This window comes from Passer montanus, unplaced genomic scaffold (genome assembly GCF_014805655.1).
Source record: "Passer montanus isolate IOZ18808 unplaced genomic scaffold, ASM1480565v1 scaffold139, whole genome shotgun sequence".
In the NCBI taxonomy this organism is placed as follows: domain Eukaryota; kingdom Metazoa; phylum Chordata; class Aves; order Passeriformes; family Passeridae; genus Passer; species Passer montanus.
In genome coordinates this window covers 429,442-450,123 of record NW_024360830.1, presented here as the reverse complement: position 1 = coordinate 450,123, position 20,682 = coordinate 429,442, and the positions used below count along the sequence as shown (strand labels likewise).

Genomic DNA, 20,682 nt, shown 5'->3' with positions numbered 1-20,682 from the left:
CCCCCCCCTCCCTCAGTCCCCTAGGATTAGATTATAAGAATGTCTAGTTCAATTTGAAACCTGAAATACTGCTGGGGTACCACTGAATTTCATGTGATAGTGTTTCTGTATGCAATCTTAATGCATTTTTCAGCATACATGAAAGTGCTGACAGAGCTAAGAAGTTATTCTGGTTTTTGTTCTTCAGTTGCTAAAAAACAGAAATTACATTTGGACACACTTTTCCTAGTAGTAGTTTATACATGTGAGCAGTTTACTTTCAGCCTTTAAGAGTGAACAACATAATATTTGTTTAATGTGAGGAAGCAGGGGTAAGTGATCTGCAATCAGAAAGCTTGTATTAAAATGGCTCCCACAGGTTTTGTTAAACCAGGATCTGTTTCAAATCTGCACCTCCAGACACGCTGCTGACAGTGGAGCGCATTTGTGTGAGCTGCCCTCGTGCATGTAATGAAACGGAGCATCGTGAGTCTGTTAAAAGTTCACTATTTTCAACCACTCGAGTGTAATTCTTTCATAGTTCACAAAAAACAAATGTCTGCATTGCAGCAAGATGTCTGAGGCAAGGTAGAGACAGCAGCGCTGTGCCTCGGCTCAGCCCAATGGCGCTGCTCCGCCAGCGCCGGAGCCAATTGCCGCAGCAGGCAGGTTAAAGATTGACAATTGCAGTGGCAGGGCTGAGAAAGGCCTTCTGGAAATTTCTGCCATCTTTGTTCCATCTAGGCAAAGCAAATTCAGCCAGGCTGAAGGATTTCAGATGTATATATTTTTTGGTGCTTTGTCAAGGTACAGTGTTATCGCTCACTTCCCTAGGTTGCGTAATGAGCTGTTTTTTCTGTTCAGGACAGATGGAATGTGGGTTTTTGTTTTAAGTGACAGATGCGGGGAAAAAGCACGTATGCTTTCTCCCCAAGATTTTACTGGCCTGGATCTTGTTACAATCACAATTAGACAGGACATGTATGAAGCAATGCAGCTGAGGTTTATTCAGCTTGGAGCAAATGGCCATTATTCTGATTATAACTAGCAGTTAATCGTATAATTACACTGTAAGTTTTCTGGCTACTAGAGAGTAATTTGAATTGCCCAGGATGAATATGATTAGGCATTATTATTTAGTGCCAACATCCAGTTACTTTTGTAATTAACTGGACAAAGAATGGAGTGGGGGGAAAACAAAGGAGTGATCTGGATTATAAATCATGGTGAAAACAGTAGCTTTTTAAAAGCTACATGCCTTTTTCATTCTTTGCAGGCAGACTGTTTCACTTGGAAGCTAAATAGTGCTAGGGAAAAGCTGAGTAATTTCTTTAAACAAATGACACTACTTAACATATTGGAAATGAAAAAAATGCAGAGTATAAACCACTCCAAATGTAGCAGTCACCCCCCCCCACAGTAGGTAGGAGTATGAAATGTGGCAGAAAACCTACGTTGCTACTAAGAGAGCATGTAATGAAAGGAACTTCATGCTCAAAAAGCAGAAATAGATAGATTACATTACAAATTTAGCCCCTTCATATCATGTCCACAAACTTCAACTGGCTCATCTTCCTGAGCTGTCTTCCATTTTGTGATATCACATTTGCTTGAGGTTTTTGTTATTGTTTTGTTTTGTTTCTGGTTTTGTTGCTTTGTTTCTCCTGTTCTGCCTTGCTTTTCAGTGTATTGTGCTGTATCACTTCCCAGCTACTGTGGATTCAGTAGCTGAAAAGTGATAGCTGGTGGTCAGTTTTCCATAATGGTGGTACTACTCCAGCATAATTGGTTAAAGGGAGATAAATCTCAGTAAAAGATCTCCTCTGTCTGAAATTCAGGGTATTGATTTGAATTTCCTAAATATCTTGAAAGTTGAACAAAACCTTTGCCCATATGAAATGGAGTAGACAGCAGTTTTCAAATTTTCTTATTTGTGGATCCCCAATATTTTTCCCATGGGCACACGAGTCCCATTAGAGTGACTTTAAGCCTGTTAGACTAGGTTTGATTTACTTGGTTATTGTCTGCAAACCCCTTTGTGGTGGTGCACTGGCTTTGAGGGGTCTGCAGACTGGAAGCCAGCACAGTAGGCCGTCAAGCTTGGCCCTTTAAATTGTATTCAGAAAGTAATTTAAATACATTTGTTAATAAACATGTCTTGTGTTCATGGGTTAAAGACTAATTTAGCCATAGCTACATAGGAAGTGAGTTTCATGTATTTGTCTGTCATTCTCATGTTAACCCTTTAGTGCCTGTTGTCAGAGCATCTGTGTTTCACACTGTGAGGTTAAAACCATGCTGTAACAGGATGTTACCATTCTTAGTTCAGCTGATATAAACCTTTACTTTCAAGCATGATTGTTCTCAAATTATATTTGTAGCATCTAAAATCTGTAGCTATTTGGTTGCCTTGCTTGGGCCTCAGCTGTATAGTTTATAGACTTAAAGATGACTGTGTGACACCAAGGATCCCCCTCCCTCCCCTGATTTTTCTCTTTTGTGCAGCTATTTTGAATGGACACCAAATAAGAGTAAGGTTTTAAAAAGAACTGAAATGTTTTTAAATGAAAAATAGTTACTTTGCTTGTTATCACAGGTAACCAGCTTAAACATTGCTGTACATAGATATCTGAATGAGCCTTTTGTGTATATTAATTACTTAATACAGAGTGTTATTTACTTAATACACATGGAGCACTTTGCAGGGAATTCTGCAAAAGGAAGTGCAAAATATGAGGTGCTCACACTGGAGGGTGAAGCTAAAATTGAGTGATTTCCTTAGTAACCTGTGACTTCACAAATCTCCCTGTCTTGTGCCTTTTTAGTTAAACGTTCGGATGTCAGGTGTCCTTTGGTCCTTCTTTACCATTTCTGATATTTAGACGCTGGCTTTGAATCTTGCCCTGCTGTGTAAACAGGAGCTGCTGGTATTGAACAAAGTGCTACCATTTTAGCTCCAGAGCAGGAGTGAGGCAGTGCAGTGCTGGCAGACGCCATTTTAAGAGCCCTGCATAAATAGCATAGCTACCGATGAGTAAGAGACTGTTATAGGTGAGTGCTCATACAAAGCTGCTATTTATTCAGCAATGGCATGCAAATAGTGGTTTTTGGTTTTAAATCTTTATTGAATGCAGGGGTTTTTTTTTTTTGAATCATTATTTAGAATTGCTGCTCACAAATGTGATGCATGAGAGGCAGGAATTATCTTAAAGATGAAATTAAGTTTTAGTGCTTATAGTCTTTAATAATTTTTTTTGTTTTGTTTTCTGTTAATTAAAAGGGAAAATGCATTCCAGAAATATGTAGTTCTTGATCTGAAATTCATGTGTTATTCCCTGATGTAGATCTGGGTTGTGTATGTGGGCATTAGCTGTTTCGAGTGGTTTTCCATATCTGTCAGTTTTTCTTGGTTAAATGTCAAGGTGCAGTAGTTCATCTGCAACTTTTAATTGCTCTTTGTAGTTACTATGGATTAGAGCAGCTTTATATATTCTTGTATATGTACATTTTCTCAGGTAAGTACTACTATTAGTAAAGGAATGATTTTCCTAAACAGAAAAGTCAGTATATAATTCAGGGATGTGAAATTTGAAAACCTGATTTTTTATTTTTTTTTTAAACCCACTCTCTCTTCAGTTTGGTAGAGAACATATTTTAAAATTAGGCTGTTAAGTTTTTTTTTTTTTTTTCATTTTTACCTAAGTATCAATAAATCTTGTCTGTTTGCAATCCTTTTTTTTTTTCTTTCTGTGCCCAACTCTCCCCAAAGGAATAACCTCCACCCCTTCTACCCTCATGCAGACATGCTAAACTAGTTTGTATGAAACCAATTAGCTTAACATTTTAGAAAAAAACCCAAACTTTTGTTGTTGTTGTTGTTGCAAGTTTTGTCAATATGAGTAGGGAAGTTTTAAATGATTAATTGGTTTTCTGGTCATTTGACAGGGAAACTGGCAAAACTTAAATTTCAGTTGTGTTCTTAAAATGTGTTTCTCTGTATTCATTCATCTTAATGAAGAAATAAGAGTAGCTTTCAGAATTACATAAGCTATTTGTTGTATTCATTTAGGTACTCAATTGAGTACATTCCAGTATCATTTCTGATCTGCAGCTTCAGAGCATCCCATTCATACATGCATGACAGTAACACATACTGGCTGAAATAGCTGCTCTCAGCCCTGTAAAAATGAATTCTCAAAATAAAACTCTCTAGAATAGTCTACTTGACCACACAGTTATTGTTTCCATGGAAAGAGATACTTGTTTTTAATTATTTTGCTGCTGGTCTTAATTTTCCTTTTATTTTATTGTGGGTAGTAGTAAGGTAACTGATTAATTTTGCTTGAATTATTTAATTGGAAATCTTTTGCTAATGTCTGCATTTGGAAGTTTATGCTTTATAAAGCATTTTCAGAACTTTCCTTGTATTGGTGGAGGGTGCAAAGATGAGAAGATGTCAGCTTTAGAAAAGTTACTGTAAACTTGCTATGAATTGCTGGTATGTATTTATAAACTTGAATCTCAAAGATGACCACTACAGTCATCGCTGCCAACATTCAAACAATGTCAAGCTGTGGAAGTCATTATACATTACAGCAAATAAAGCAATGGGAGGTGCTTTTGAAGAGCTGTAAATGTTCAGTGTCTTTTATAGCTATGTCTAACAACTTTTATTTAACTGTTCCCCACCAACATTGGGATTTTTTTTTCAGAACAGTCTCTGTGGTGTTCTTATATACTGAAATGTTTGTGCCCTTAAAAGATTAATTAATTGCAGAGAATATGGAGATGCCTCTGTTCCTCTGAGGCTCAGGTTTCATAGTGTAGTAGGTAATTGCTGGATTTGGTGTGAGTATAGGGAAATGTGCTCCTCCATTGCTGAGGAAAGTGGAGAACCTTGCTATCAAGTGGAGAATGCAATTTTGACTGCTCATTTATACTTAAAATCTTTGGGAAGGCTCTTTTCAGGCATCCTTTATGTGATGTGTGCATCCCTACCTATGGGAGGGGTTTGGAACTAAATCATCTTTCAGGTCCTGTCCAAGGCGAGCCTTGTATCATTCCATGATTCTTTGTATCGAGATTTTGCAAGATACTTTGTTCATCTTCTAAGTGTTTCTGAAGAATCTTTTTCTTGTTTACAGCACTACTGCAAGAGCACTTTAAGGGGTGATGGAGGAAACTGACTCAGTTTCCTAAATTGAGCTCCTTATATGAGCGGAACACATTCTGAGCTGAAAAACCCTGCTGTGCTGTTACTGATGGGTGGGAGTCCTGCCCTGTAACCCCTGCAGTGCTGGGTTTGGGCCCAGGGGCACAGAACATCCTCAGTCAGTCTGAAACATCTCCTGGTGCTTTGGTCAGGGAGGTGGGAGCAGTTCCTGCTATGGTGTTGCCATATGGATCCATCACTCTCATTTCTCAGCTCTCTGGATCGTAATAATGATTTGTGCCAACTACTGTATCTTTCATGTTGTACCATGTTCCCTTGAGGATGTTTTAAACAAAATTACCCGATGGATTTGGATGAGTGTGGAATATTATGATTGCTTTAATGTCACTTAAATGTGGGCTGCTAAAAGGGTGGTGCCCTTTCCTCCCTGTGTGGTTCTCTCCCATTTTCTGCATGTCCAGCTGTACAGTGAGTTACATTCCAGAACTGATTTGGATAAAATGGGTGTGATTTCTGGAACAAGAAGTTAAGGATTGGGGAAACCATTCCTTTCAGTAGCAGCCTATGTAAAATGAGTATAAGTGCTCAACCTGAGTTCTGTAAAGCCTTGTATGTCCTAGTCTGTGTTTGGAACTGGACCTGGATTTTAGAAGCAGTTAATGTGCACTGCCAGATGACTCCAGTCTTACAGAATTATTGGGTATGAATACATGTTTACCTGTATGCATTATTGATCGTATACTCATGGTGTTTTAAAAAGATGGGGTTTGTTACAGTTTGGCAATATTGAAATAGGATTTTATAAGGAGGAAGGGGAAGGAGAAACCTCCAGTGCAGCATTGGAAGAGAACAATGAACCCATGCCATGAGCCCATCCCTTCCCTTTGCTTAGGAGAGGAACAGGCAAAGGCAAGTGGTGCATGAAATGTTTTGGTGTCTGCAGGCCACTGCCAGCTCCTCTTTGCTGAGGCCCCTGGGAAAGGGTGTGACAAATGTGCAGAATAATTGATCTGCCCATGCATAGTAAATGTGTGAGCATTGTAGTATGGTTGGCTGTGTTGTGCATTTAATCTGCCCATGCAAAATAAATCTGAGAAGCATTGTGTTACAGTCAACTGTGCTACACATTTACCATAATTCTGGTCACATGGGTGCCTTGACTTGCTCCTGGAATGATCAGAGTAGTCCATGAGCTGGGAGGTAGATGCTGGTAGAATAGAACTTCCCTTCAGTGTTTTGTGACTTTAAAAGAGCTTATTTTGAAAATTATTTCTATATCCAAATGACAGAGAATAATGATTTCTGGCATTTGTGGTACTTCTGAGCTTTGGGTTTTCCATACATTGAGCTTGGTTAATTTGTAACATTTCTGCTGACATAACTGTACTATTTAGAACTGTGAAAAGAATTGCAATTGAACCCTCCAGTAGCTCACAGTTGGTGAAAAGTAGTTTTGTCAAATAGCAAACTAAAAAAACCTTCTGCTGTTAAGTTTTACTTGTTAAGGAGTCTCTTTTAACTTATACCCGTAACAGAACTCCTGCTGATATAAACTGTTTGTCAGGCTGAAGAGTTTCTCTGGTGTGAACGTAGCCAAGTCCTCACTGTTGTTTCCGAGCTCTGATGAGATGTCTCAGGCAGATTTATACACCCTGGCTCAGGCACAGGTCTCCAGCTGCCCTCTTGGCCCTGTCCCTGGAGCTGGGGTGGCTGAGCCTCCGCCCACTCCATAGCAGCACAAATTCATAATCTGCCATATCAGTGCAAACTGCTATCAGCAACAGCTTCCATTAACAGACTGAGGGGTAAATTGTTCCTGTACAGGAGAGGATCTGCATCCCTCATGGCTGCTGTGCTCTGGTGGACACTGCAGAACCTGCCTGAAGCTCCAGAGCCCCATTTGTCCATCATTTTGAATTTGGATTTGCTTTGTTATCATGTGTTTTCTTTTACCTTTCATCTAGGGTAGTCACTTCTCCAGAACTGCTGTGTAACTCTGTGTTCATTATGTTCATTTTTCCTCTACCTTCCATCTTCTTTCTCCAAAGTGACTTAACAAGCCAAATTGATTGAGTTGTTTTCTTGAATGGCACCACTTTAGAGTATCACAAGTAGAATATCAGAAAGTCAGATGTACTTTGTAATAATTTAATCCTGCCTGGAGCAAATGAAAACTGACTGTGTAAGATTGAATGGTAACAACTCTATACTGTTTACTCTTTACAGTTAATAATTGGTGGAATTGTATTGCCAATAGATTATAAACATTCAGTTTTCTGTTATACAGTCTAGTTACAAAATACTTAAAATTATTTATTTTATTGTTTTAAAAATTACATTTTACCTTCTAATTTTGCAAGTTGTTCCCTGTTGCTAAGTCTGTTACTTCAGCTAATCTGTTCACGAATGCTGATGAGCATTTAAATGTTGGCAGGCATCTGTCCCATGGTTTATCTGAGATTAGAAGCTGCAAGGAACAGAATTCCTGTTTGTCTGTCACACGCACACAGTTCATACATACATTGCCATAATCTTCAGTACATGTTACAAGACTGTCTTTGGTACAAAAATGTAGTTTTTGTGCTTGGTGATTTGCAGCATATGTGTGTACCTGGATTGTTTCTCACTGTGGTTTGATCAATGTATCAGTGTATCAAATGTAGCTCTGGCAAACAGCAAACCTTTCATTTCATCAGAAATTTTAATGTAGTTGTGTTTGACAGTGTTGGTTGAATTTAATGGGTAGAAGTTAGTAATGGGATTAATACGGTCCATAAAGTATTCTAATTCACCTTTTTGAATCCTGCAGCTTGGCTGAAGAGGAAATAAAGGCAGAGCAGGAGGTGGTGGAGGGGATGGACATCTCCACTCGATCCAAAGGTAAGAGGAATATTTCAATTAGGTTCTACAACACAATTATTTGTAAACCAGGATAGTGAAGGTGTGTCATCTGCCATGAAGCTACTCTTGAGTGGAGACTCAAGAGTCACTGTATTTTTTACAATGACTACTGTATGTTAGGAAGTATTTTAATTTTCCCTTGGTTTTCATTATGTATCAACTCTACACATGCAAATATTTCAGTGTTATTTTAGGTTTATGAATAAATTATCAAAACCCAGAAACCTCTTGTATCACTTTTTCACACTTATCATGGCTTCCTCTAAAGTAGTGCTTGTAGATTGGTAAGACAGGAGAAAGTAGGAGTAGCAGCAAAACTGTTAAGGTAGTATTTCCTACTGTAATGAATTCTTTCCCTTGGTTTTCATTATGTATCAACTCTACACACTCAGATATTTCGGTTTTGTTTTAGGTTTATGAATAACTAAGGTTAAATTACCAAAAAACAGAAACCTCTTGTATTACTTACCATGGCTTCCTCTAAAGTAGTGCTTCTAGATTGGCAAGACAGGAGAAAGTAGTAGTACTAGCAAAACTATTGAGGTAGTTTTTCCTGCTGTAATGAATTTTTTTTCCTAAGAATAAAGAATCACAGTAACATTTCTGTTTCCACAGAAATTAATCCCCTGAGCAGTATGTATTTCATGGACATTCATTCCTGTCCCTCTCCTTTTGTACTTGCAGCTGAGTTTAACTGACAGCCATTTCTCTAAACCAGCAGCAATAGTTACTACCATCCTTTTAAAGTTCTGGCACATACCCAGTTACTCTTCACATTCCTGCAGCAGGGCTCACAAGTCTGGTTAACCCTGGAAGTGCAGGTGGGATTGTCTTGAAGACATGGCACGGATCATCTGCATGTTTTTTAATGAGGAAGCTTGGCTGGATAACATGGTTATAAAATTGGATTCAGGTCTTATTTGTACTAACAGACAGTAAATTTATTGTTTGGGTTCTCATGGTATGGTTAGGTGAGGTGGTGCATGTGATCTGACACCTCAGAAGAGATACACTAGCTCTTTTGTTCCTTCTCCCTGTCTTGTTCTTCCTTCTCTCCTGATCTTATATGTCAGTCTGCACTACTGGACTGCTTTCAATATTTACTTCTCTTTGTAATTCAGCTTTCTAAGCCAGCAGAAAGTAAATGTTTTTGTTGCTTTAATGATTGCTACTGACTGGGGTGAGCTCCCAGCTCTGTGCACCACCACTTAGTTCCTTTGTGGTGCTTGTCACATCCCAGCCACTTGAACTTTCTAACCAACTTCAAAGCTGAAACATTTTTCTGCTGTTGTAGTGACCAGTTTGTTTGTGAAAGAGTTTGATAACATAAGAACTTGGTATAACATACAGTGGGGGTTATTAGATACATTTAGCTGCTCATGAAATCTCATCTTTATTTCTCCTTAGAAACTCTGGCCCACTTTCTAGTACTAATAAGAGTTCTGCATGCCTTAACTGAGCTAAACCATTACTTATGTTACTCTGATATAATTAATGTCTAAAAGACACTTAATCTGATATCTACTTATGTAGATGTAAACATTTTGGTTCTGGTGCTTGAATCAGCCACAAACAGGTGTGTGGGCCATACAAAAAGCTTCCATTTCCTCCTGGTAGTTCTAGTGCTGTCCTGACCTCAGGATATGTTGTTTCAGTGAATTAAACACACAGAAAACTTTTTGCTTTTTGTTTGGTAGGATTAAGATAAAGCTTTTTAGGACAGTGAGCTGATTTAATATCATAGTTACTGAAAAGCTCAGTCTGTCATGTCCCAGTCTTCTCACACACATGATCTTGCAGCTTCCCTTGCGTTGCGGGCTCTTAACAATTAGAAGTGGTCAGTTCAGAGGGATTTAACCTGGCAGAAAGGAACTCAGGTTTTCATACTGTTTACTGTTGTTGCAAATCCCTGAACCAGCTGATGCCAAAGCCAGTCTCACCACGGTGCTGGTTTAGGTTGACCCAAGCTGTCCTTGTGTGGAAGCCACTGGTCCATGCATAGATGTTCTCCTAGTGCTTTAAATACCAGTGAGAGTGATGTCAATGGCATTTCTCTATCACTATAGTAGAGATAAAACTTAGCAAGTGTTGAATCACTTTAATAATAAAGGAATTGGTATTTGTTTAGCTAGATACTGATTTGCTTTAGTTGGTTTGTTAAATTTAACATGTATGTTGATAAAAACCCTGCCAGCACCACTCCAAGGACAAGAATAACAACCACCCACCCCAAGCCCTTACAGGCTTATTTTTTTCCAGTGAAGAATGTGAGATATAAAGAGCTCTTTAGACTTAACTGTAAACCATTTCTCTTTGTTGTATACCCAAGCTAATGTGTAAATTAGCGATAGAACTTAATAATAGTTGAAAATACAGCTTCTCACAGAAAATAAAAGAATCATAAATGTCATCTCCAAGAACTGGCCCCATTACAGGCCTGGTGTAATGAATATTCCTGGACTCCTGTTACTGAGATGAAACAAGCTTCTCTGATAGTTCAGTGCAGCATTTCTGCAGCAGAGAAGTCACAAACCAGAATTTCAAAACCGTTATTCTGCTCTGTGCAAGGCAGAAAAAGTGCAGCAAAGTTCTCAACTGGTGGGATGGTGGCAGCAATGTCTCCACTTGCAGAAATTGGCTTGTGCAGAGTTTTGCTTTGTGTGTTTTGGAAAGGATATAGATGAGGAAGTTGACCCTATCGAGGCAAATCTGGTGGGGAGCACGCAGCTCTTTGTGCTTTGTTTGGGTTTTTTGATGTGTGAGAAGCCTGTGCAAGAGATCAGTCCATGGCACTGTACAACTTCAGACTTGACTTGAGCAGCAGATGTGCTGCAAGTCTGTAACTTGCTTGCCCAGCCATGGTTTGTACAGCTCATCTGAGGCTGTGTCTAAAGAAAGTTGTAGGGAAATAAATTTAATTGCTGTAATACCAATTAGCCTGATGCAGACCTCCTCATGAACATTCTTGTTTTAGTAAAAGCAGTTTAATTGCTATAATTCGGTTGCAGTTCAGTTTAAGCTAAACTAAACCATGCATTGTTTAATCTGTAGCACAGGTCTGAGCATAGCCTTTGAGTTGGTCTAGGTAACGTGGTGGTTTCAAAGCAGCCTGAGCTGGTCAAACTGCTCAGTGCAGCAGTTTTATCCACTTCCTTCCATAGCTAAGCTGGCAGGAAACTAACTGAGCCATAAAACATGAGCAGTTTTCTACTAGCTCAGTGTGCTGAAACAGCTTGGTGAGCTGCCAGGAGTGGTGTAAGAGAGAAGGCAGGAATACACCAGTTGGGTGCAGGAAGTATGGAGCTTTGTTAGCAAGCATTTAGAGAGGCTAGGCTGGAATGAAAGCAGAGCTGAAAGCCATCACTGACACTTCTTGCTTTATACTGTGGTAGATAAAGTGAGTCTGTAGCTGGTTAGGGCTATGGAGTCATACATGTTCAGCTGCATTTCTCTACCCTTCTCCTTTGCTGGCTGTAATGATCCTGCTGTTGCACAGTCAACTGTGTCAAGTAGCTGATCTAGCAGAAAATTGATCATTTTTTGTAGTACCAGGTTTTGCCTGAATCATGAACTGATTAACCCTCCTGTTACACACAAGTGCCTGTGTACAAAAAGTTGTGGGGACAGATACCTAGTAAGGTGGGAAAGAGGAGTACAGTAACTCTAGCAGTTGTAATTTAGATCTGCTTATAAGCTGTGCAGCCTTGTTAAAGATAAGGTTTTAAAATACACTGCTCTCTTGATGAGAGCAAGAAAGCATAAGGCATGTGAGAACTGGAAGTGGGAAATGGCAGCTTAAAGAGAATCCAAAAACAGGAGTCCAAAATCCAAGGAGTCCAAAAACAGAAAATGGAGTGAACAGAGGATTGCTCTTTAGTGAAGGAGAGAGGCTGTGGATTGCATGATTGTATTTTGTCCTTTCTTTATGATATATTGACATGTCCAGCAGAAACATTTTATTATATTTCTGCTCCAGCCTTATGGACTACTTTTTAATAAACAAGGTTTATTAAATATTTCAAGATGGGGCTTGCAAGGTCTCTGGATAAATGTCTAAGCATTTCCAGGTTGTGGTTTCAGTGCAAATTCTGTCTTCGCTTGTACTTGTTCTCTTTGGAAAGAATGAACTCTCCACTGAGTGTTTTCTTCCTAATAACCTGGAAGAATTTTTTTTTAAATCCTCTCTGCTAGTTTAACTTAGCTGCTAACAGTGGCAAGCTGTGGTGGCAGATGGGCTTCCATGCAGGTTTTTATGTATTTCAGCTGATACTGGAGCCATTGCCTGTTTAGTGCCCAGTGGAAAGGAGCTCTTTAACTCTCCTCTTGCCATCATCAGTCACACGTCTCTCTGCCTTTGCACTTCTGCTGGCTCTCAGGACTTGGGTGGAGAGGTTCTTTTGTACCTGCTTTTCTCACTGAACCAGATTACTGGGGAGTTGAGCAGATGTTGGACATTGCTGGGAGCAGCCCTGCCCCAGCAGGGACAGCTGGCCGTTGGATGGTCTTTGCTTGGCATAAAGTCATATACTGAGGGCCTACTACTTAATGGGGAGAATTCTGACATCTACAGGTTTGGGGTTTTTTTCAGGTTTGTGTTAAAGTCTTTGGTCTTAGGAGCTCCTCTCAGTGGTAAAATGTTCAGATACAATGAATATAAATACAAAAATGACTAATTAAATGGAATTCTGACAATGCATGATACATTTTGTAACAGTTTCATAATAGTACATCTCTATCAGCTTTCTTTGTAGTGATACCAAGTATTTAACCACACAGAGATGAGATTCTTACTCTAGTGTGAAGCTGAGACTCCTGCAGGGAACAGAAGTGCAGCCCTGGGTTTTTGTCTCTGGTGCAGAGCCCTTGCTATCAGCAGTCCCACCTTAGGAGGGCCTTGGGACAGCAAGTCCCCCACAGCCAGGCTCCAGCTTATCCTTGCCTTTCAGCTCTTACCTTGCAAGTTGTTGGGAAGTGTTTCTTTTTTTTTATCTCCCAAAGTCCTACAGAGAAGAAACAACTAACAGTGTCTTTTTGTACTTGTGTAAGACTGTAACGTGGCAGGAGTTCATCAGAATTTACACAACCACAGCTGACCTCTGTTATTTATTGCATTAAGTAACTGGATTGGGTTAATTACATCTGTTGAAGTTTCTGGAATGTAAACAGGGCTTTAGTGGTTGGTTGCAACTGCATCATGTTTCAAAACTCTGGCAGAAAATTAAAATTCCTCAAAGCTGAGTGTAAGTTCTAACAGATTTATCCATGATTTTATTAAGTTTTAAAGATATTTGCCCTTGCTAAAGTATTACAGGCAATAGATTTGAAAAATCAGAAGTCTTTTAACAACCATTCAGGATAATAAATGTGACTGGAAGGCTTCAAAGTTCTGCAATTTTTCTAAACCTGTTCTATCAGATGGGACAAGCTAGTATTGCTACGTTTTCTGTCAGTTTTCTTCACTGATTGCACTCCATGCCATTTAAAGTACAGGCATTCAGAGATTTTGAGAAGGAGTGGCAATCTAGGTGATTTTTTTTCTTGTTCCTTCTAAAGGTATAGATACACATTTCTGCAGGGTAATGGCAGCTTAAGCAATCTTCAGTCACCTTTCTATTATTGTACCTTCTCTCAGACTGCCTTCTTAAGCTGTTTTTTAAATCCATCAAATTAATTCTTCATGCAACTGTTTTTAATAATTTTTTGGGTTTTTACATTTTATTGAATTTAATTCTTTGACTTGTTTCACCAAATGCTGGCAGAACTGTTAGTGCCATAATAAAAGGCATAGCAAGGCATTGGGAATAAACTTCAAGTGACGCTTTGCTGAGTGTCTTACATGTTTCTAGTTGGAAATGTTATTCAGAATTTCGCATATTTGTCCCCCTTACATTGAGATATCAAAAACCTGCTTAGATCACGGGACTCTCGTTGTAACTAAGTCTCAGTTTACTGATGTCTCCTGTGAGGCTAAAATAATGCTTTCACTGAAAAAAACACATTGCTGTTTCTGGCTCCTGGAGAACCAAAATGACTACTAATCTAACCAGCTTTATCACAAATCATATTAAAAAACTTATTTAATTTCTTTTTTTGTGGTTGTTTTTGTTACTATTTGAACAAATGTGTTTCTTAGTTTCCATCTTACCACTTTCTGAATATTTCCAGAACAGAAGTTTTATTCTCTAAGCAGTATGCAGTTCATTTTTAATAGGATTTATATCTACAATTTAAGAAAACTAGGTACGGTATTTGAATAAGTAATACTCTTCATGAAAGTAAACTTGATATAGTTAAGATTTTCTTTTTTATTGTCTGCACTTTGAAATGCAAAACTTTTCTTCCCATCCACACAATCTCAAAGAAGGTTAGTTCTTCACTCACAGTAAAAGATTTATTTTGTTTGCCTATCTTTTTGGTGAGGTCAAATTTGAGAATTGTGCTCTATTGTAATTCTGGTTTACTCAGGCTTTCTCATTTGCCTTGCTGTCCATTGCATTGAGGATGGGGGGCTAAGGCAACATATCCTGGTCTAAGTCACATTTCCATCCTTTTCCCTTATACTGGCACTTTCAACTCTGGGACTTGTTGCTCTGCTGACTGAACTGAAATGAAATTTTAAGGTTGTTGTTGATTTAGGCCATATCAGTTTTCCAAACCATCTTGCTTCCTGGATGAATGAACCCAGTGTTGGAGAAAGAAAAAGGAAACAAATTTTATTTGTGGAAGGGTGCTGTGAAGCCTTGACTTAGGTGTGGGTTTCAGCTCTCATTAAGGCTTTATTGGGATAGAAAATAATCCAAATGTAAGAGGTTTCTAAAAATACATATGTAGACATGATTTCACCATTGTTTTAGTCTGGAATTGACTTGATTGCATTTAGCTTAAGTTTTTAAATTGAAAAAATAACAAGAAGTATGGCAAGAAGGGCATAAGGGGGTGTCACTGTCAGTCTGTGGTACTGAGCAGTTTATGCTTTGTTCTTACAGTAAGGCATCTTGATGTTGCTTGTTTTCAAGAAGAGTTACATTTAAATATCACAGGAAAAGCAAAGAAAACAACATCCTACTTTTACAGGTTTTCTGAGCTGGCACCTGCTTCTTTTGAGCAAGCGAGAATTCTCGGTTGCCAGGGATCCCTGCTATGGAGTGTTTACAGTGCAGCACTTTGCAATACACAAAGTTTAAAAATATTTGGTTGTGGTCTGTGTTCCATATGCTGCAGCAAGATAAGATCTCTGATATAAATAATACACTTTTGTTTGTTTTTATTTTTTTTTTTTTAAGCTAAACTATAGTAAGTCATTACCGTAGTTATTACAAAGTGCATTGCCATCACATAAAGTTGGCCTTACAAAGCAGTCATAAAGTGTGAAATGAGATTGCTTTAGGGTTTAAGTATACTTTAGTCTATCCCCTGGGAGCAGTAGTTGCTAATCCTTTAGTCACATGATGGCATTCAGAAACAAAGATGTGAGCTTCAGGTGAAGCTCAGGTTAGCTTGTTGCTTCCCAGTGAATGATTTGTAAGAGCACTCAGAGGTGCTTATTGTCAACCTTGACAACATCACAGACCAGTTAATACTAACCTAGTGATGCAAAACCAGGGAACTTTTAATGAGAATTAAAAAAGTTATTTCAGGTGTCTATTTTTTCAGTTGAGCTGGAAAGCCATTTTTAAAGTGCTAAGAAAGCAAAATCACACAAAAAAAACCAAATAAGTAGACTAAGGTTCCTTGGCAAAATTAATATTTACAGGTGTCTATTTTTTCAGTTGAGCTGGAAAGCCATTTTTAAAGTGGTGCTAAGAAAGTAAAATCACACAAAATAACCAATAAATAAGTAGACTAAGGTTGCTTGGCAAAATTAATATTTTTAGTACAATTGGTATATCAGTGAGAAGTTTGGTTCAGGGTGACATGCTCAGGGTGTGATGGGAGTTCAGTAGGAGGAGGAAAATTGCACAATCACAAGCAAGTGGTAACCAGCTGGCATGGTGAGATCCTTCCTAAGGCGAGACCATTCTTGCTCGTTAAACACTTTTTGAAAAATATTTCCTTATCATAGAAGAGACCACAGAAATTCTGTCTGTTCCCTTTTGGAGCAGAAACTTGAATCCACCCCTTAAGCAATGATACAGTCACCAAGTTACTGCACAGCTTAAATTTGGCCTCTTTTGTTCTTTCCCCCCAGATTTGTTTCACTTTTTTCAAGTAACCCTACACTAGGGAAATGATTCAAAATTAAAAATTAACTTTCCTCCTTACAGGTTGTTTTAACAGGGATCAGTTTCTTGATCTGGCTCACAACTCAGTTACAGGAACTCTGTTCATACAGCTGGGAGAGCCCAGGGAGGGAGAAGCAGCAGTTTGTGCTAAACAGAGTATTCCTGCTGAAAGAAATTCACACAAAATGCAATTTTTTAATCATAATTAGAATTGAAAGATATAGCTCAAACAATTTAGGAAGATGCTACCATTCTTTTGTTACTTGAAATTAATTAAAAGAGTGTTCATGTTACCAGGTCCCTCAGTTTGGTAAATTGGCAACATCCTGTGGTAGTTCAAGACACTGGCCTCTTAATCATAATTAGAATTGAAAGATATAGCTCAAACAATTTAGGAAGATGCTACCATTCTTTTGTTACTTGAAATGAATTAAAAGAGTGTTCATGTTATCAGGTCCCTCAGGTAAATTGGCAACATACTGTGGTAGTTCAAGACACTGACCTATTCCACTAGCACAGCTAAATCTGAAAAAATATGCCTTTGCATTGCTGTTTTCCTGTCTGTTCCTTAATTTTTCGAGTTACATTGCCTCAAGAAAACCTCTGTGTATTTGAATAACTTGCCAGCTGAAAAAAAAAAAGGAGGTGTATTTCAGGTCAGTTTTTGTACATTGTCTATGAGTCACCACGAGTTGATTTGAAAATCCCCAGTATACTCAGGCTTCTTGAACCAAGGAGGAAAATTACATCACTTCAAGTAGTTTTTAAAATTACTTAACCAAACATACATGTTTGTGTGACCATTTCATAAGATTAGTATTGAATCAGCACCTTTTCTGTTGAACTGTAGCTTGGATTTGGCTGTGACTGAATAGTCATTCAGTTCTGGTTTAGCTAATAACAGTTTAACACTTTCCTGACCCTGAGTCAGTTTAGGAAAGAAACAACATTTAAAAGTTGAAATGGGTCACGTGAAGGGTGTAGGAGCTTTACTGGTGATTTTTGTACTTAGAGATGAGACACAATGTGCAGTGTCACAGCTTCTGTGTAAACCTCACAGTCTGAGGCTGAAGAGCTGAAACTGGTGTGCTCCACTGGTGGCAGTTTTGTGCCTGGAAGAAAGAAATAAAGGCAAAGAGCAAAAAAACTCTACTGTCCATTTCCCCTCCTGGTTTAAGGTGTGCCTGTGTAGGTACAATCTGGAAATAAAAGCCCAAATGTCTTTAGGGAGTTACAGGGATGGCTTTATTTTCTGGTGAGAAACTTGGGCTTAGAGACCCTTTTGAGGATATTATTTGCAAATAATAATAAAGAAACAAAGACTTTAATATGGTGGTGAGAAGATGAGAAAAGACATGGTATGATGCTGTTTTTTGTGGGTCACTGTGAATGCAAACAGCTCCCATGCTGAAAAAGCTCCATTCTGCTTTCATGAAAAAAGATAGCATTCAGAGCTTGTTTGGTTTTAAGTTTGATCATTTTGATTTAGTTGTGAGCTTTGGTTTAGCTGACACTGATGCTGCAGTTTCTTCCAGGATAGCTGGATTAACACAGCTCTCTTGGGATGTATGAAGCATATCCCAGCCCAAGGAGTTCTTCTGCCACCTTCTGTGCATAATCAGCTGAACTGACAAACCCTCAGAGTTTGCTGTCAGCAGACTTTTACTGTGTTGGCATTTTTATTGTTGTAATTGCTTAAGGAGGGGAGGAAACAGACATTGTATTTTTCACACATGTAGGTGACATAGCAGCTCTTTGTATTGTCAAATCAATCTAAATTTTGGGCTGAATGGAGCAGGAGGCAGATTTGCTTGAATCCAAACACAGCAAGTAACAATAATGGCCTCAGACACATTGTATTGATTGATTTCAGCCAAGGCATGTCAGCAGATAACTGGTGCTAAATGCTGCCAGTATGTGTAAAAGGGGAGGGGTGTGTGGGAAGGGAAGAAAGTCACAGGTTTTTGTATCAAAGCTCAAAACATGACAGGTTTTTGTTTGTTTATTTAAACCAGCTTTACTACATTTTGCCAGCATTTTATAGCTTATGTCAACAGAAGAGTTCCTCTTAGAGCTGACAGTAATATGTGTGCTGGAGTCACTGTGCTTACAGAGCTAGTGGTAGACACTTCTAGAATTGTTGAAATTCCAGATGTTGTTAGCCTGGTGTAGCTATTAAGGGTAGTAAAACACAGGATAGGCAAACACCTCTACATTTGTTTTTTCTCTTTAAGTTATATGTCTCTCCACCTATATTTTCATGTACTTTTCATATTTTTTAATAGTTTCCCTAAATATTATCTTGACACATGTTAACCAAGCTTTTGGTCAATCAGAAGTCATCATATAGCACTATATTTTCCATAGATTTGTGTAGAAAGTGGCCAAAACTGCTGCAGTTTTTAATGTTTTCTGTGCAGTTAAATATTAGGGGGATGGTTCGATTGTTTCTCGTGTGATATTGTTGAATTCTGATCCCTGTGGTTCTATGTATAATTTTGTTTTGTTGCATGCATTGAAAGCGTAAGGAAAAATTAAACTTGTTGACCCAACTGTGATGAAATTTTACCATTTTATTGTATTTTGTCAGAATCATATTACTGTTCTATGACTATCCTTTACAACTGATTGCGTACTTGTTTCTTTTGAAAAATAGCAGTAAGTTCTTTTTAATTGAGCTGAGCATTTCACATTTTTTGTGGATTACTGGAATTTTGTTCTGAGAGAATGAAGTTGCAAATGCTCTTATTTTAAAAAGATTAAATAAAAGTCTTTGAAGAGTGTGAAGGACAAACCGTAACATTGTAGGAACATTTTTCATCAGTTTGCAGTCTTTACCCTCGTTGTTTGTGTCTGTTACAGATCCTGGCTCTGCTGAACGTGCAGCACAAAAACGGAAATTTCCCAGCCCTCCACATTCCTCCAACGGCCACTCACCTCAAGATGCCTCCACAAGTCCTATAAAAAAGAAAAAGAAGCCTGGTCTATTGAACAGTAATAATAAAGAGCAGGTAAGAGAAGCCATGGTTTTGTTATGCTAGAATATGAAGCAGTAGAGGATGTAGAGATAGCTGATCAAGAGCTCAGTCTTCTTCAAGGAAGCTCCATTGTTGTATTCTTAAGGAATGGATATTAATTTTTGAATGCAGTGGGGGGTAGGATTTGGTATTATAATTTTTATTTGAATGCTGTTTGATTATTGTTTTACATCTATTGAAAAAGACCATCTGTGTTCTGCTTAGTGATTTCATAAAGGTAATAAGATGTATAACCAATAAATGCAAATTGTAACAGAATTATTATGAATAATTACAACAATGAATAATAACAATAACAAAACCAAAAATAGCTGTTTTTTTTTATTTAAACTATTAGCAGGAAATGTTCAGTAGTGTGATAACCTAGATTAAGAAAGGTCTCATAATGTCACTGAAGTTCCACATCTGCTTGCAGTCCTTTCCTACTGCCTGTTAGTCAGCTCCACCTTGGTACTCTGTATATTTCCCCCCTTCCTTAAAGTTTCCAGGCAGTGTACACTCCTACCAAACTAGTTGAATCATAGGGTCACACTCACTTTTCAGTCTTTATGCTTGTAACCTTATTTTTACTGTCTTCTGAATGCTGAATTGATAGCATTTGTTGTCCTTCTTGGAACTTGACTCCACAAGTCTTTGAAAATTTCTAATCCATTGTATGATGCATGTGAAAGAATTACATGAATTGTATTGAATAGCAAATGTTGTAAAGCATCTGTATCATCTTGGAGTAGAGTACCTGAAAGCAGTTTTCAGCCTTACTGAAATTACTTCACACCTGATGTACTAATGACACGCCTGTGTATTTTTCAAAGTGCCTTTTTGTGTCACGGGGTTTTTTGCCAGTGTCATAAACACAGGATTAAGTTCTGAGTGTTCAAAGCACTTTCTCCTGGCATAAGAGCATCCACATTATCCTGGTACAATTGCACTGGTGAAGAAAGAAAATGAGATTCCTACTCACTGCAGTTGTCCTGGAACAAAAGCTGTTAATAAATCAGGCCTTAAAACTCAGTATAAATGGCGTTTTATTTCAGGATAATCAGGAGGTGTAACTGTATCATGTGGAGGTGCATTGGGGTCAGTTTGGCATTTGCTGAGCTTCATTGGAGCCTGAGTTTATTCCTTTACATCTTGGACATTTTCTGGGAAGATTTTGCCCCTCTGAAGTCTGAGCTTGTACCAGTGCAGTGCAGAGATAATTTTGCAAACAGTGGAATTGAGTCCTTGGGTATTAGTTTCCACTTTTTCTTCTTGCATTTAAAAATATATGTGAAAACACAGTTGCAGTTGTTGAACTTGATAAATTCCCCTTGGTAAATACTTTTCTGTTTTCCAGGTATCTCACACCTGTACAGGATAGAATAAAGTT

The 20,682-nt window shown here is 38.3% G+C and overlaps 1 protein-coding gene across 9 annotated transcripts in view; it reads left to right on the top strand.

Annotated features, from left to right (window-relative positions):
• ZMYND8 (zinc finger MYND-type containing 8) overlaps positions 1-20,682 on the top strand; it is a 49,374-nt gene that overhangs the window by 2,090 nt on the left and 26,602 nt on the right. For 8 of the 9 annotated variants that reach the window (XR_005626575.1, XR_005626574.1, XR_005626573.1 and 5 more), the window contains exons 2-3: positions 7,962-8,032; positions 19,138-19,286. Coding sequence is in view for 6 of the 9 variants with exons in the window: in XM_039699755.1 (XP_039555689.1) it covers positions 7,962-8,032; positions 19,138-19,286 (220 nt within the window). In the remaining 3 variants the exon portion in view is untranslated. Of the gene's footprint in view, positions 1-445; positions 466-7,961; positions 8,033-19,137; positions 19,287-20,682 lie in introns of those variants that run through there. The other variant, XM_039699754.1, reaches the window with a different exon arrangement.